The following is an 18,890-nucleotide window of genomic DNA, read 5'->3' on the forward strand; positions in this document are numbered from 1 at the left end:
CTCAGCTGCTAGTTTTCACCTCATGTTACTTGTTACTGTACTTGTCAGTATACTTTTGTTCCAATAAGACATTGCGCAGAGCAGACAAAATAAAAAGTTGAACAAGCGATTTGAAGAACGTTTCAGTATGGCTAACATTAAAAATTAAAAGCAAAGCATGGACTAGAAATTGTCTCGAAAAAAAAATGTATGGTAATCAATTCATACTGAACAAGCTTTTTAATGGATTCATTCATTAAAAGTAATAAAGATTTTCATTATTGGCTAATCATAATCATATTTGTTGTGTACAAATCTGATCACTTTGGATAAATTCCTAAATATTATTGAATTGAGCATAAATGCACATCATCTGTTACTTTTTCTTTTATCGAGAAGCGAACACAAACAAGCAACACTGAAACCACAGACAAAAAACTTTCCTTTGTCAAATTCAGATTACCTTCACATGGCCAAACTTTGCTCTGATTGGGTGTTCCATAGAATCTAGCAGCAAAAGCCAGTTGCAATAACATGACCTAGTTGTCAAAACCAGTCATAAACCCAGACTGGCAGCCATGATTTCCAGCCAGGTAGGCAGTCCAGCGCCAACTAGGACATTCTACTAGAAATCCAGTTCCGTGTGATTCGGCCGATAGTGCAACAAAATTTGCCATCAAAAGCATAATTTAGCAACCAGGTAAGCCACTCCTGAGCAATACCCCTCTCCTCATTTTCTATTTTATTTTTTAAATATAAATTTCCAAGAGACACACATGAAAGTAAAACAAGAATGATACCGGTCTTTATAAGACACTTTTATTTACTACAAACATCAAATTGGCCTGAACTATTCTGTAAGAATTAATGCACTGAGTAGCTTCTTATTACAAGAAACCTTATTTTGACCCTCCGTTACAATACAATAGTTCAGGCCTGAAACAATGTAAAATACACAGAGGTCATGTACAAATTAATTCACTTTCTTCATTATTTATCATATTTGGAGTTGTTCATATTATTACGCATTCATTTACCACATTACTTACATAAGAATTCTTCCTTGCACACATGTTTTTTTATAGGGAAAAATTGCCGACGGCATACAACACGACACCAGACAGAACTACTAAAACACCATCATGAATTCACATAACATGATTGCACAGCTTCTTAAAGAGATCCCATGATCATCAGTCACTACGAACACTAGCTATAAACACAAACATTTATTACCACAAATGACTTCATTTTCTCTTTTGTTTTTTTTTAAAAAAAGAAAGCCTATATACAAACATGAAAGACTACAATCTGCCTGTATAAATTCAAATATCTTTCTTGGGTCTGTAAATAGCTACCAAGCACGGAGAAATAAAATATAGGCACATGTCGTTTAACGGACACATGGTATCGTAAATTAAATGCAAAAAAACATTAAGAATTAACCACGAGAGATGCTTTTAGATACTATTTTGCCTCTCAATTCATAATTTTTGCATACCAAGAATTTTAGCTCAGATTTACAATTTTATATTTTACCACCGGCACTGCTGGGTACGGTTTTTCTTCATTTTTGCAACTTCTTTACCAACATTGAGCTTTTACAAAAGAAATTAGCAGGGGAAAATGATGTGCATGGGACTAAATTACAGAGGCACCATCATTATACGTTTCACATATATATGGAAGGATACGAGAAGTGTCGTTCTTCTTCATTGGATGATTTAGCACAAGAAGACTCTTATGGAAGCAGTAAATTCACTTCCTTCAGATCACTTAATAAAAATTCGTGTTTTCTTCAATTTATTTTTGCTTGCATGATATGAATATCCCATCATGAAGAGATCACATGGACCACTCAGCATGTTATACACGATCTGTCACAGTATGATGCACACTGTGCCAGATTAAAAATTAAAAAAACACTCGTTACACCTTGTTCTCCTATGTTAATGAGGTCACTTTATATTCACATTCTCCAAATCGCTCACACACACATGCACACATACATACATACGTACATGCAACTCCAGACACTTTTACATGTGCACATATGCAAACTTTAAAAAGAAACTTGGCGTTACGTTGTTGGATATTTTGATTCTTTTCTTGTCACATGTTTTTTCTGCATTCTTGTTAAGAGCATTCAGGCATGTCAAAACTTTATTGAACAAATATATTTGTGGATGTCTGGATAAAGTGTACAACCCATTTGTGTGAGAAAGAAATATTAAAGCACTTTATACCCAAAACATACACACACTCATGGAAATCAAGGTGGTTTCATGTAAGTCACTTGGTTATAATCATCTTTTAGTTTACATAAATTCATAATTTGCCAATGTCAAAATCATCAAAAACTGTAATTTGTATCATGCTAGTTTCCACCTAGAGTTAATTTTGAAAGTGTACGACATGTAATTCAGTCACAAAATATATACAATGAGATTCCTTATTGTCAACATAAATTATATCATCCTCAAGTCAAACATTCAGTAGTAATATATAAGAAATAAAAAAAAAAAAAAAGCTGCACATAAAAGTACACCATGTTATCCATGGTAAGGAATGACTGTAACTTGAAAAACAAATCCCTCATGTTCTGAAGCAGCCTAGTCCAAACACGAAGGGGTGGGGGAGGATAGGGGGGAGAAATGCACCCAATCTTATGGATATACAACTGATTACATCAGCACTAGTTCACTTTGACGGCTGCTTCACATCACTGGTTATGGTGGCAAGTAACTTCACCCGTTAAAAGAGTGGGCTTTTTTGGTCCTACCTGGAATAAGCGAGATTGTTATCTTCTGTCTTTATACAACAAGTAAACCTTCATTGCGTGAGGTAAATTCAGTTCGTTGATTCGGTCCTCCAGGTGGTCCTTCCCAATTCTTTGGCGTATGATCCTTCGACACAAGTCCATCAGAGGTAAAGGTTCCGCTGAAAATGGAAAAGCAAGTTAATATTCAATGCTAAATAATGTTCTTAAAAAAGTTGAAAACAGGAAGGAAATAATCAAGTTTTATTGGAATGCTGTTAACCCTTAAAAACTGGATGTTACATATATATATATATATATATATATATGTATGTATGTTTTCCTTTGTTATTATTGCTCTACACAGCTGGTGCATTATTATTGTATACAGAGAGAACTGCGAAACCACAGGCCACGGGCTCGAAAGTTTGGTAAGATGTCTCGACTTCATTTAAATCGTCCTCATCGTAGAACGCAATCTAGCAGTTTAAATGTACGACAAAATGATATTGAGGAAATTACGTTCGTATAAAGATCAAAACTAGAAATATAAAAAACTGCAGTGCAACAGGAATATGGAGTTTATTTGCAATATGAGAAATATTTTATTCAATATTTTATGCTGTGACAATACTTCGGATCGGTTCCACAGAATGCACTTCCACGATTTCCACACACTGTGTAGCAAAGCAGCAACGCTGTGGAAGTCTCCTGCAACACGCGGGAGTATGAGATTGGACGCACCCTGCACCCTACGTCCTGTTTACCATATTAGGAGTGCAAAATAATTAAAATCTCAGGGCATATTTGAGGTACACACGTAAAATTTCTGGATTCGGATAAAATGTATGAAATCAACAGTTTTTTGCAGTTTCATTGAATTAGCAATTATACATTTCAAGTTTGAACATTTCCATAAAATATCCATTTTTGAAGTATCTACTAAAGATACGAATTTGATTTTCTGCATAGAGGTGCATAAATAATCATCCTTCAAGTACACAAAATCTCAATATTATATGTACAATTGATTGTGAACTGTATGTTAAGTTACCAGTTCTTTAAAATTGGAAGAAAATCTGCACTTTTCAGTGAATCTTATCATAACAATGATAAGAAAATACAGTTAAGATTAATTTTCAAATAATGCTTATTAAAAAATAGATACTTGAAGCTTTCCAATGAGGTATATGTGAATTTTTTCCTCCCATGGAGTACAATTTTACAAGCACGTAAACAGAGGGCTCAATATTTTTGTCTCTGATAGTAGTCTGTACTTGCATTCAGAGCTTCCGAGATATACATTTTTATTTAAAATCTTGTGGAACATTAAATTTTATGCTCAACATACACACAGCATTATTTAAGGGTTAACACCTCAGAAGTCAGGTTAACAACAATCCTGTAGACACTACATAAATACATTTTGCCATGTATTAAGCAGGTTTCGACAATTCCCAAACAACCCCAATTTACAGTAATAAGCTACACTTCCTATTCAAGAGAATAAAGATTATGCACCATTGTTCAAATTAAATGAACAAAAAAAGTAAAAACAATCTTTTTTTACATTATCTCTCAGTCAAGAAGCTATATTTAGTTCAAGAAAAACTTAAATTTATATTCACATTGCCAGGCCACAAACAAACATTCCCACAGTAGGACATTTGCGATACTATTTGAGGTTCATTGTTCTACAGCATATCTGACTACACACTCTTCAGTAAAATGAATAAATCTCTCAGTGGATGAAAATTTTCAGCATCCAACAAACTTCAACGCTGTCTGCAAACATGTTCGAGCTATGCCTAAAGAATGGTTTGTGTTTGCCATTCTCAAGCTTCCAGTTAGCTCGCAATGCTGTGTGGACCTGGGTATGGAGTATATTGAACAGCCTATGCCATATTTCTCAGCTTCATAACCACAGAACTCTCAATCAAGATTGACTGACCATCGCAGAAAAAACAGTACAAGATTGGTACAGATTTCCAAGCAGAATTAATGAGGTCGTCATCGGTTAGCTTGAGATCACAATGGTGCAGAACGCTGAAGATTATTTCAATTCCTGGTATGTTATAATTGGGAGTAATTGTGGCACGTGTCAATGTGTTCATTTACTAATGAAAAACCTCTTACCTTGACATGTTCTTAATTCCTATTTCATGACACACATTCCCAGAATGAACAGTATTTACTGGCAAGGAAAGAAAAATGTTATGGTAGGTGTGCGACGACACCCACTATAATGTGTACTTCCTATTCCAATACATTAAAACTGAAGAATGTATATTACACATTAAAACAATTAATCTTTTCTTTTACACTAATTATTTTTTCATGTTAATTTAATTTAACCTTGAAAAAATTAAGCAAACTACGGGTAAGTGATAAATTTTGAAAATTAATGAAAATAATGCAACTTACGATCCAGTCCTCCTATATACTTCATTGTTATCTCACAATGTCCCCACACAGCACTGACAATAGGGTAGAGTTTTCTACCTTTCAGTCCTCGAAAAGCTACACCTAGGTACTGGCCATCTACAACAAATGACATTGTCCCTTCGTCCATATCAAGTACAACTGAAAAGAAAAGAATTTAAGTAATGTACTATATCCTGTGCAGCATTCCATTCCTACACACATTAGCTGCCCCCCCCCCCCTTTCTTACAATATTGACATGTAGTTTTCACTTGTATTTCTTCACATTAAACAAACAATTAAGAAGCCATGTTTGAACACATCCACAATGATTTTATCACACCAAATGAATTAATGAAAATTTCCTGTACACATAAATTACAACTAGGGTGATTTGTAACTACAGTCTACACCAACTTTATTCACAAACATTAGAAGAATAAAGTTGTGGAAATTGAATTTATGGTATTCTTTTCATTTAGTTCTCTCTTTGCTAATCACAATGGTGAGAATAAATAATGATTAGATGGAACTGATGAAGGGAAATTCACAAACAACACCCATGCCCAAGCCCATGATTCAAATCTTGGAACTTCAGTGGCAAGATGGAAAGTCAACCATCTCAGCCACCAAGGTGACTGTCATAAGTTTCATATAACAAGATTAAGTACATAATTTTGACAACATTGCACAAACGGTTGAATACCAACATATAAAACATACTTGTACACATTTAAAAATAAATAATGAAACAAATTATTCAGGTTCCATACTTTCAGCAACTTTTAGTGCACCTGGGGTGATGGGCATTGTGGCTGGTCCTGTAAGTTTTGTCAAATGATTAAGGGCATGCGAGACAGTCTCCGCCTGGCTTTTCCCTCCGAGTCAGTGTTGCCAACTTAGCTCTCTTGGGAGCCAGATCTGGTTCTTTCGTGCACTCGTTTGCCTGTGAACTGGGGTGCCTGCCCTGTGACTCACTATGATACCATCACTGGTCCCGGCCCACCCAGACCAACTTTTGCCATGATTATACATTTTGCACGTAACGTGATATGGTTGTATTGGCTGCGTCGCCCCATCTCCTCTTATATCCCCAGCTATTTTTTTATACTGCCGTGTTGACGTGAAATTGGCATAATATTGTTATCAGGCAATCCTTTATTTTCGATTTTGTACAACCATGAGATGGGGCCTGGGGGTGATGCCGCCGGATCTAGATGGTGAAAACAATAAATTGTTATCAATTTAGAGTTAATGGTAATAGCAGCACCCCATCCCTTTGACAACTAACATTACTCTAGGAAGCACTTCATAAATCTAGCTCCTTCAAAGTCAGTTTTAACTCCATTTAAGGTGAAATTTAGTTCTTTTGTGCACACCAGGTTTGGCAACACTGCCAGGAGGCAAGGACAAATGCATTGGGCATATGGGAGTATTTTTTGATTTGTTATCTTGGGAATATCAAACTTCCGATGGAATAGAATATGATATCAACGGGAAGTGGGCAGTTTGAAGAAGTGGTTGCCCAGCAGAAAAGTCTAAACTCCCATTTAATTAGCCGTAACTTGATGTTGAAGTTGATTCCCCATAAGGAATACATGGGATTCCAAAAATTCTTATTAGTCATATTTTTTACAGGTCGTATCTATCTTAATAATCAACTTTGAAAAAATGCTTCGACCTGCCACATGTGGAGAAATTCATATTATCTTATACCCCCAATGTTTTTCTTCAGTAGCATTGCTCATTCCGACGATATTCAAATAAATGCACGCATGGTGCGTAACTATCTCCTCGCCTTAACACAATGAAATTTTTATGCAGAAATGCCCATTATTGTATTTTGTTCCAAAGTAATTACATAGGAAAAAAAATGTGAATGAAACATGTTGAAAGATCCACATTGCAATGGAACCATGGTACAGATATACAGTAGAGCTAGTAATGTGTGAAAATCCCTACAAAAATTGAGAACAAAAGAATGCCATAGCCAGAGTATGTATGAAAACATCAGCTCAGCAAGTTGAACAGGAATACAAATGTTTACAATGCCAAAACCAACATGAAGTGTGATTTCATTGTTTTATTTAGTAAGAGTAGCAAGTATGATAAGTTTGTCTGAAGTTGACAAATGATGCAAGGTCAAAGAAGAATACAGAACAGAGCATGTGAGCTTCTGTATTACCACAGGGTTTTTAACTAGAGGTTTACAGATAGCCACAAAATCTGGATAATGGATATCCAGATTTCAAATTACCTGATATCCGTTTCAGATGCAATGGATATGTGGATAATCCGAACATCCAGATAATTCAGATAGCTGGATAGTGCAGATTTGATGAAGGATTTGTAGAAAATCCATACTACAATGAAATACAAACCTGACGAATAAAAGAATATGTGGGTAGTCCATAAAATGAATAAACAATAAAACTGTCTGGATAATGCATACATTTGGATGTCCGGATAGAAAATTATCAGATACCCAGATAAAATTAACTGCATCACAATAGTTCAGCCTCATTACATTCACGTTTTCGAGGAAATAAATTAAAATCAGGAAAGAAATAGGTTTTGTGTTGTTTTGTCACTTTCAGCAAGTTACTGATGGGACTAAGGTGTAGAGGTGCAATCTTCTCTGAGCACACTCAAATGCGAACTACTCTTCTATGTAGTACACCCTTGCCTGCATTTTATGCAGGCTGATGAAGACTGCAGTCAGGACAATTCCTTGTGGTGTCTGTTGTGCCATGGGTGTTTGTTTCATCTCACCACTACCATTCATCCCCATTGTTACAATTTGTAAAAGCTATTTTGAAAAACAGGTTAACAGCAGGTTTTAAAAAATGTTATGGTTCTTGTGTATCAAGACTATACATCATATAGTGTGTTCAAAAATTTGATTGATTGATTTTGTAAGACTATATTTTCATCAATAATGAACAGAAATACATACATTTCTATCATGGCAAAGAAGTTCTCACAAAACTTCAGCCGCTTGGATGGATCATTAGGCTGGAGTTTTTGTACCAGTTGCAATTTGTAGGAGTTCAACTGCAATCGTTTACATAGAATTGTCCACAGTGTGAACTTCGGTATCTGCAATTCTTGACTATTCTCCACAGAAATATCTTAGGGCTCGAAACAAAACTTTCACGCACTCAGTCGACCATTTCTCCATCTGAACGCTCTTGGAACCACCACCACACTGTTAATTCGTGCATATTCTAGGACACACCAACTATGTTTAGTTGGTAAGGCAGCTTTTTCCTCAGACACTGACTCAGACTATGGTGTTACTAAATTGTTAAATAAATTTATGAACACTGTGTATTTAAACTAATTTATGAGTTCGTTATAACTGGAAGAATTACTTCAGAAACATCAATTGAAAGCAAAAATGAAATTGAAACTAAGAGTTAACTCACACCACAAGCAATGTAACAGAAGTTACTGTGTTCCAGGGGTTTATCCAGAAATTTGCATCTGAGAGGGTGGGGGGAGATAAGTGTAAATTTAGAGCAACAATGAGCATATATTGGGCCTTTGTGAAAAATTTTAATAGAGGGGCGTTGATAAAATTTTGGGCGTTTGTATAAATCACTGATCATTATTAAAGAAATATTTACAAAGTTTAAGAAATATACCTCTTGCATTTGGCAAAGAAGCAGCAAACAAAGCATTTCAGTTATGAATAAATAAAAGCAGGTATCTTGAGCTTTTTTAGTGGAAGACGTGTGTGTATGCTCAAGTGAATGTAAACTCTTTTGAAAAAAATAAATTCAGGCAAAATTCTATGTAGATTACTTACGTGAAATTTAGAAATTTCGTATTTCCGCGTTGCACAATTTAATAGTCAAATCCTATTAATTTCAAAGATCCTCTGTCTTCATTCACTAAGGGTACAGCATCTGGTAAATTGTGCAACGCGGAAATACAAAATTTCACGTAAGTAATTTTAACCCGCGTTTACCACATCCAACATGAAATCTATGTAGATGTTCAGGTAAAGCATTAATGCAGTGGAATCTCGATTTTACTTTTCTTCAGGGGACCTAATCGGAAGAACATAAAATTTGAGAAAATGTAAAATTAAGGAGGGAGGGATAGCATTTAGATGGACAAAGGAAATCGGTAAGGATGGAAAAGATTGGATTGACCTTGCCCAGGATAGGGACAGATGGAAGGCATGTGTTGCAGCAGCCATAAACTTTCGGGTATAAGTATGCTAGAGTGTTAGATAGTTAAGGAAAAATTTACAACATATTGCTATCAAGACTGAATGTATAACGAAGGAAAATTTAAAATCCTGGGGTTCCACTGTCAATTTTTTTAAAAGTTGTTCAAGCCTCTAATTTATTACTATGCTACATTTAAATGATTTCCTTGCAAAAAGTTGACATACCTGGGTGATCTTTAACAAAAACTGAATTTTGTTTCGATTAACATTAAATAGCAGCTAATGTACATGTAGTGTGATACAATTTGTTTCAATACAATGAGGAAAAAATTGCAACACTTCAAAACCACATACCTACGATTTCATGGTATATTTGTTACTGAATTTATTGTACTCAACAATATTGGAAGTTCATATTCTTAGTTTACAGATTATACATTCCAGATGGAACAGATGCACACAGAGGCTCACAAAAAACTTTCATGGAGCACATTAGTTTTTAGAGACAGTGCTGTCTTCAAAAGATGCACAAACGACATCACAATGGAAGTGTTGTTGGAAACAAGTAGACACCATTCCACCATTGAGCACACACAACCTCTCAATCACTTCTTTAGTCTTAAATACTGAAGTCATGTGGTGGTCACCATGTATACTACTCCAGAAATCGTTAATTTATACTAAGTCCAGAAATCGTTACTTTGGCAACATAACTCTTGAGAACTAGCAGAGAGTAGCCAACTTTACTGCAGGTCCCCCTACTAGGCGAGAAACCATCTGGTGTAAGATTTCCATTATTGTTGATAACATGAAGTCAGAAACTATATTTGCCCAACATATTAATAGAGAACAAAATGGAAAACTCGAGTATGATGAATAATTTAAAAGAATACTTGCGATTCGGCATGTTAAAATTGGAATCAGAGAAACTGTTGTGAGGGTGGAAACACTGCACTTGCTTGTGGTACACCTGGAGGAAATCACTGTCAAGTTTGAACACAAAAGGGCATAATTACAAACAGTTTATGCAAATAAAATGTAACAACACGTTGCAAAGTACTGTGCAATGAGCGAAAATTAAGGAATCTCGCAATTTGCAGCGAAAATGTGTTTGTCGCATAGGAAAATGGTAGCTTGTGCAATCATCAACAAGTTTCAAAGTATTTGCTACAAGCGATGTTGTAGAGTATTGGAAAAGTAAGTATTTAACACTTTCTGGTCTGACCGTTTTCACGTCTCTTTTACCTGTGGGTGGACGTTTTAGGGAATTTTTTAAAAAATACAGAAAAAAAACACTATTAATAGTATCACAATGTATTATATCAAATGAAAGCTTAGATTGTGTTCTAATAGATAATTCAATTAGATGTTACATTTTTATAATTTACACATTGCAACATTGCTTGTCGCAAATACTTTGAAACGTGTAGGATTGCGCAAGCTACCACTTTTCTATGCGACAAACACATTTTCGCTGCAAATTGCGAGATTCCTTAATTTTCGTTCATTGCACAGTACTTTGCAAGGTGGTTATATTTTATTTGCATAAACTATTTGTAATTATGCCCTTTTGTGTTCAAACTTGACAGCGATTTCCTCCAGGTGTACCACATGCGAGTGCAATGTTTCCAACCTCACAACAGTTTCTCTGATTTCAATTTTAACATGCCGAATCACAAGTATTCTCTTAAATTATTCCTCATACTAGAGTTTTCCATTTTGTTCTCTATTAATATGTTGGGCAAATATAGTTTCTGACTTCATGTTATCAACAATAATTTAAATCTTACACCAGATGGTTTCTCGCCTAGTAGGGGGACCTGCATTAAAGTTGACTACTCTCTGCTGGTTCTCACGAGCTATGTTGCCAAATTAACGATTTCTGGACTTAGAAATCTTTCAGGGTGGTCAAATAACATTTGGAGAAGTGTACATAGACACAGAAATTCAGATAAACTGCTATGCAAAGAACAGTTGTTATTATTATACCAGGTAGAGTTTGAAGAATTTGGGAATTATGGATTTATACAGCACAGGAATAATGATACAAATTAACATGCAAGTACAATATATTCAAATCGGTAGACTTGTTCCTTCATTGTGTGCGCATGTTTGTAGTTTCTTGCACTTGACACACATGATGTATGTGCCAACTTACCTAGAAATTTATCTGGCACAACAAACGTTTCGTCAGGCTTGAGCAGAGCAGGGTACGTGACGCCCGTGTTATTCTTTGAGTCATGATAGAGTTTGTTCCTCCCGAGGTCCCAACCCCACGACTGGTCATTGCTCCCTACTAAACTCTGGAAAGGAACAAAGGCATTCGTTAACATACAGTCAAATGCTGGAACTCTGTCCATACACACATACAAAGCATGATACGAAAGTTTACATACACCAGGACACAATGTACTTTTTTGTACGCAGAAACTTAGAATAGTGTGAACCTCAATCTTTTTGTGTCATGCGGGGAACGCTTTCAAGACATGAGCAGGACCATTTAACAGCATGGTCATATGTAAAGGGAAGGGTTTAGCCTGACCATTCTTTCAGTAAACATTTTGCGTTACAGTATCAAAAGAGCATGAAAACAATATTGGAAGTTACAATATTTTAAAGGATTTTTTTTTTTTAATACTTCATTCCAGTGATTTACCTATGTCATAATTTTGGTTAAATTTACAATGTTTAAAAACACTGAATTTTTGGATTTAAACTGTTTTTCATTTGCAGTCAGAATAGCCATTTCATTTTACATTATATTCAACTGATCAGACATAAAATTCCAAATGGTCCTTGAAGAACCTGAATAGTTCATTGACCTCCTCAATAATTTGCTTCCAGGTGACCGAAGTCAAAATAAGTTGCATATTTAAACATTAACTTTTTTAAAAAGGGCAGAATTTTGCACTAAATAATAAGATATTTATAGATATATTGGATCGGTAAAATAATCAGTAATTTTACCGATACACCAATATGCCTATATTGGGCGATACCGATAAGAGTATCGATTCATCTGTTCGATCCCTAGCATTAACATATTTTAACAGAGAATATGAAAAGTAAAATTAAAAATATTTTCTTATGGATACTCCATTGTGACCCATCTCCACTTTTAAAAAAAAAGCCTCTACACACACTACCTTTTTAAATTTTCAGAATAACAGGAGCACATTTGGACGTATAGAAAATACTTTTTTCTTCTTCTTTTTTCTCTCCTCGTTGCAATCCCAGCATTTCAATAGTGCAAGGTTACCAGCAGCAGAGTTAATGTAGAGTGCAAATTGTGTGATTGGCAGTATGCTGGCATGTACAGTCTTGAAGAAACAGAATGTAGTTACTGATCAAAACCAGGTTTGTTTTTCTTGAGAGAATTCTGAAGAGTTTGGAGAACCAGACAGTTCTGTTGATGCTAATGTTACACTACTGGGCAAAAAAAACAAATTATGCCACCTTTGTTACAAAAAATACTGGACATGACTTTGCCTGATGGTGCAATTGCTCAAAACTTCTTGGAAGATGGTGGCTTCCACTGTATTGACGCATATACCCCCTACAGGGCGAAATGATGCATCTTTGTTTCATCACATGTGATGGCCTGGTAGTCTTTGCCAAAAAATTTCCTTTTACTTGTTGCAAATTTTCAATCTTCTGTGCCAGCCAAAGGCAGAGAGTTATCCTGGAACCCCATGAGCACCAACTTTCCAGAACTGTATGTGTTCGTGAATGACTGTGTTCAAAGTTCCCATAGAAAGATAGGTCTGTTCTGCAAGTTGGCAACATGTTATCTGTTGGGGAAGGTGCAGGAAGGATTTTGACTCAAGGTTCTTATGTTTGGGGTCACTCTATACTCGCTCTTGCCGAATGTTCATGGAAAATATTCCAGTAGGTTCCAATCCACTTTGGTCGTGATCATCTTGCGCTGATTTATAGCTTAGCTATCTTTAAACTGTTTGCACCCTTCAAATATTTTATTGCAGACGAGAGTCCCATCAGTGTACTGTGCATGAAATTGTGAATTTCACAGTTTTATGTCTTCATTCAGAAGAAATTTCATCACAACACACTATTCCAGATTTGCACTTCCAGGCTGCCAACTGGCTTGTTTAACATGCGAGTCACATTGCCAGCGATGTTAGTGCTCAACGTTGTTATAGCAGACACTTGCCTCTCATATAAGTAAAGTCTTTTATGTATGTGTTATGTTATTCTGAAAAACTTAAAGCTCTGGTTTAACTTGAATGACCGAAATGCATTCCAACTTTTTAAAAGAAACAATTATTGCTTAAATATAAATGTTAAGCTAAAAAAAAAAAAAGGTTCCCGTGCCACGCAGGCACATTGAGGGGATGTGGGGGTAGAGCCCCACACATTCTCGATCAAGACATTTTGGAAGTGATGTGATCAGCACCATGCTCCAACCACCTTTAGCCCCCAGGTACCAACTGATTTGAGGCTGGATGAGGCCCAGAGCCCCTTTATGCCGGAAAAATTCTGACCTTAGATAACACCCCCAGGAATTGAACCTGGGTCTCCCGCATAGCAGTCTGATGCCCTACCAACTAGACCAAGACTGGCTTCAAATTTAAATTTAACATGCTTAATAATAATAAATTAGTATCCTTGCGAGACTGAAGGTTTAAGTCTTTGCCTTCCCATTCATAATACACACATGACCACGTTGCAACTACTATCCTTACAAATGAAGAGATTTTTTAAAAAATAAACCTATTCAAAAACTAAATAGCAAATATTTACCTAATTTCCATTGAAAAACCACATTATAGGAAGAACAGTTTCATTAGGTCTTGTACATGAAATCAGAATGTTACCACAAATAGACTGAAACAATATTCATGAGATTTAACATTTCTAGTAAATTTTGTTTCTTACAACAACGGTTGACTTTTTCTTTTATGGACCTGACAGACTTCATTAATGTTTTGAACTGCATGAAGGCATTATGGATATAAATGTAAATGAAATTTAAGAAAACCTACCTGGTAACCAACTGAATGCAATGGTGCATCTTGCGTCGAGACTCCAACCACCGCATGGGTCCCCCTTTGTCTCGTCGACCAATGAATTTCCCATACATGAAGTCCTTTGGTAAAACCAACTTTCCCCCGGATACAGTCAGTGCTTTGTGCAACAGGATGCCTATGGAATGTCAATTTATCATCTTCCTGCAAGGGAAAAATAAACAACATTTATAATTGTCAGATGGAAACAGAAATGCATAACCAGTTTAGAGATTAGTTTTTTAATTAGATTAGTGTACTTCACTCTTCTGCTACTTTTGGCTAATTGCATGTGTGTGTGTGTGAGAGAGAGTGAGTGAGAGCATAGAAAAATCACACATTTACAGAAAAAAGTCAATGTTTCTTAGGGAAATTTCACATCCATAACAATTGTCATGTTTCAGTTGAAGACTTGACAAACCCATTGCAGGCTTGTGCGGCACACGTTGCTTGTGACTTTCTACGTGAAAATTTATCACAAGTTTTCAAAATTTCCTTTAGGGAGAATTCACACTGAAGAGACACGCAACATGCGACACATGTGGCTTGCAAGCTCAACCGTCCGTAATCGATGCAACCTTTCGAACCAAAGAAATAATTCAAGTGTCGCATGTCGCTTACATGTCTCTCGGACTGTGCAGTTTTCTCAATACTGTGCATCGTGTTGCCTAGGTTGCGCAGTGAATGTTTCACTCCATTGAGGTATACAGTATTTAAGACTCTAGAAGAGAGCCCACCCGGAGGCCTTACAACGTGTTTGAAGCTCAAATTTGTTGACATATAATAAAGTATCGATATGTAAGTTTTTAAGATTTAAACACAACATTCTTTTCGCTTTATCAAGTTTTTGATGGAGTTATCGGCTGTAATTTGCCTTCAACATCATGTAAAGAGGCCATGTTTTCGCCAATTAATACGTGACTGCTTTTATTTGAAAAAGCCAGCATATGGAGGCACTTTAACCCAAGTTCTGCTGAAAGTGGTTGACAACTATCATAATCCCAATATCATATTTGAGTTGTGAGGTTTTGTTTTCCAAGTCCATTTTATGCACAAAATATACTTATCAGGACTAGACTTATAGTTTAAAGTGGGGCCCGTGCCACTATGTGCCTCCACTGGTTATCGAACCTGGGATCACTTAATTACAAGGAGATGACATTACCACTCAGTCATCCATATTTTTATATTTGTCAACAATCCTACACACGTATTCAAACTATTATTACTCTTTATGATTATGTTAGAATTTATTTATCAATAGTTAATTTCATAGGTACATGTTAATTCATGCATTAAATCTTAAATACTGTAAAGATTTACGAGGAAATTTCTTGGGCTAAGGGCATTGACTTTAAAAAAATACTGGGACGTGGTTTCACAAAGGTTGAGAACCATTTCTCTAGTGTTTAGGTATTTGCTATATTCAGGCTGGAAAGTCTACCGTATACAGTTTGAGGTCAGTGCATATCATTTCTCACTTATCTCGTGAACAACATGCCTCCCCGGAGTTTCAATAACTTGCACACAAATTTTACAATGCGATTTAGATGTAACAATGTCTGTTGTTACTTTTTTTTCGGGTGACTAATAAACTGAATAATGCAATTATATCAGTACCATCATGCAAACTGAGCAAAGAAACAAGTGTCTCTTGCCACGTGCATCTTGTCTCTTTGGTGTGAAACTCTCGTGTCACGTGTCGCATGTCTCTTCGGTGTGAATTCTCCCTTACACTACTTGTAAGCCCATCATGGTGATAATCAGGGAAAGTATTCATATGATTGATTGATTTGCTTTATTTTACTTCGCCTTTTGTGCCACTATGGCTAATTTGCAAAGGTAGGGATGAGTGATGACATGATGGACACTCGCAAACATCCATGTCAAGGCCAGGATTTAAATCTGGGACCTCTAGCATCGTAGCGCTATGCACTAACCAATCTACTGCTCAGGGGACAAGCTATGGAAATACATATTTAATTATTTTCATCAAAATATGGCATTAAATATGGAAATAGTGTAAAAAAAGACTAATATGGAAAATAAAAAAAATATTTTTCAATTTTATTAAATTAGGCACACACAGGAGAAGTACCAGGTAGAACTTTTAGCGAAAAGTGCCTAATTTAATGAAGTAACATCTCTATGCTAGGAGGAACGAGGCAATGTTGACGTCTACAGTGTTTCAATAGGCAACAGATCTCGTTGCGGTAGCACTAGCAGAGACAATTCCACACAGGTAAAACAGCAGCAGCAGGCTGGCTCGGTAGCTCAGTGGTAGAGCAATGGCCTGGTATGCCAGAGAACCAGGTTCGGGTCCTGGTCGAGCTTGCATTTTTCGCTGAAAGTTCTACGTAAATTTTTCAAGTCTAAATGCCATGATGCGCAAAGATAATACAAAATATAACTGACTTCAGCCTCATACATAAATATGTATTTACATTCCCTTTGGATAATACAAACACTTGGCGACAATGATGTTGTTAAAAACAACAAAAAACACACAAACAGCACGATAAACACTTCAGGAGTTCTTCCAAACTTTCGATTCTATCTCTGAATCACCATCAGGGCTGGTCGAGAGACGACGAAAGTGACACGGTTGAAGTTCTGCTTGAGCTACTCGCTGTGTCTACCTGACGATGCCGTTGCGGTCTTGCAGTGTTGGGATTGTTGGCTGCGGAGATGGATTTTGAAGTTTACTATGTTGTACCATGATAATTAAAGATTTCCACCTAAATCGCCATTAAGAATATTTGTGTTTTTGATCATGTGTACCCATTCCTTAACATCTAATTCTATTTCTCCATTTGCCTTTTTCCGATTCACTCGCACCAAGGGCAAGAGCGCTAACCATTATTTGGCTATGCACGAGCCCCATAACGAACTTCGTATAGTATATGAAAAAGTAATTCTGAAGTGCTCAAATTCCCTAGACCAAAGTATTATGTACGTAACTAGGGTTCCCACTCCTGCATGCCTTTGAAACTAAATTTTTTCAACATATCCTAATGCATGCAACAAATGGCAATGTGTTAACTTTGGTAATGCTGTACTGATAATCTTTCATTCTGATGTACAGTGCCTTTCATTGCCAAATCGCCGCAGAGCGGCAGCAAGTGCACCTGGCAGCGAGATATCGTCTGCCGACAAACTTGGTGCAACAGCCGCGTAACTGGAAACTCTAGCTATGTAATGAATTAAGATCGTACAATTACATGTACAGTTACAATTAGAAAAACACATTCATTGTTAGAAGAGGCATTGGAAATGTTCTCCCGTATCCACACATTTATGGTGTCTTTTTAGCAAATTTTCACTAACTACAATTCCTCTAATGTATGGCTTCAGGTTTAAAAACTTTGTACCTTGCCAGGCAGATGACTTTAACATGTCTGTTCCTTGTGGAAGGCACTGGAGGGATTTTTGAGGATTAATTTCCAATAGTGCTCTAACGTCGTCTACTTTCTCATCAGTAAGCAGACGTCATTTCACTCTTCGCTTCTTGACAAAAACAAACCCTGTTTCCCTAAATTTGTTCACAAGTTTTAGAACACTGTCTCTGTGTAGAAAAGGAACACCTGGGAATTCTGCTGCGAAACACCTTATAACTTCCTTCTCTACAAGAATTCATAATGACTTAAGAGTTTTACATAAAAAATGTGTTGTTTTAAATTGAACTGATATTGTGGCATTATTAGACTGCAGAAAAGCACCAATATCTAATACGTAAAGTAAAACAAAATAGAAAACACTAATATATACCTTAACACTTCACAAATACATGCAAACTGGACACCAGCTATCTGCATACTGAAGCACTGACGCGTCCAGTGCCAAGGTCAGTGTGGTGGAGTGGTTAGCACAGTGCACTATGATGCCAGGTGTTCCAGGTTTGAATCACAGCCTGGGTATGGTTGGTTGTGAGTGTTCCTTCATCAATTTCATATATCATCACTCCTCATCTCCGTGATTAGGCGAGAGTGGCAGAAAAGCCAAGTCAAATAAACCAAATCAACAAATTCCAGCTTTTCATGCAAAACTGGTGCAAAATGAAAAGCAAGGTTTAATTTTGTATAACTTCCAGGATAAATATACTCTACAAAAGTGTCATGTCGCACTTTTATGGACCCCATGAAAGACTAAATAGCCGGAAACATGTGAGTAAATAAATTCCAACTAATACCTTCCAATACCATTACCATCGGCTGATATCGATACATCAGTATCAGTATTGGCTCAGCTCTAGCAAGACCATATCTAAACTAGGACTTTCTGCTTCAGTGCAACTTACCTTTACGAATATATTTAATGACCTATCCTCTGCATTCCATGCATGCTTCAACTGACAGTCTCTACTCGCAGGGGGCATATCTAGAAGAATGTCAAGTCTTGCCGGCCGAGCAAAATCTTGTGCCAATTCTCGAGGAATGACTGGCTTATAGGGCTGTGGGCTTTCACGGTTCACAGTCTTAACTCCACCTATGAAAGAAACAAAATGTTAATCCTAATGAAAAATTGACT

The 18,890-nt window shown here is 36.4% G+C and overlaps 1 protein-coding gene and 1 non-coding gene across 4 annotated transcripts in view; one reads left to right on the forward strand and one right to left on the reverse strand.

Moving 5' to 3' along the window:
* Window positions 1–776: 776 nt before the first annotated feature.
* gus (splA/ryanodine receptor domain and SOCS box containing gustavus) overlaps window positions 777–18,890 on the reverse strand; it is a 164,990-nt gene continuing 146,876 nt past the window's right edge. For all 3 annotated transcript variants that reach the window (XM_083132221.1, XM_083132222.1, XM_083132220.1), the window contains exons 3-7: window positions 18,661–18,848; window positions 14,343–14,528; window positions 11,498–11,642; window positions 5,162–5,320; window positions 777–2,919 (exon numbers count right to left, since the gene is read on the reverse strand). In XM_083132221.1, coding sequence (XP_082988347.1) covers window positions 2,780–2,919; window positions 5,162–5,320; window positions 11,498–11,642; window positions 14,343–14,528; window positions 18,661–18,848 — 818 coding nt within the window. In that variant the 3' untranslated portion in view covers window positions 777–2,779. The remainder of the gene's footprint in view (window positions 2,920–5,161; window positions 5,321–11,497; window positions 11,643–14,342; window positions 14,529–18,660; window positions 18,849–18,890) is intronic.
* TRNAT-GGU (transfer RNA threonine (anticodon GGU)) lies at window positions 16,627–16,697 on the forward strand. Its single transcript has one exon. It is a non-coding gene; the product is annotated as a tRNA-Thr (tRNA).

This window comes from Lepisma saccharinum, chromosome 12, assembly GCF_977018435.1.
Source record: "Lepisma saccharinum chromosome 12, izLepSacc3.1, whole genome shotgun sequence".
Classification (NCBI taxonomy): domain Eukaryota; kingdom Metazoa; phylum Arthropoda; class Insecta; order Zygentoma; family Lepismatidae; genus Lepisma; species Lepisma saccharinum.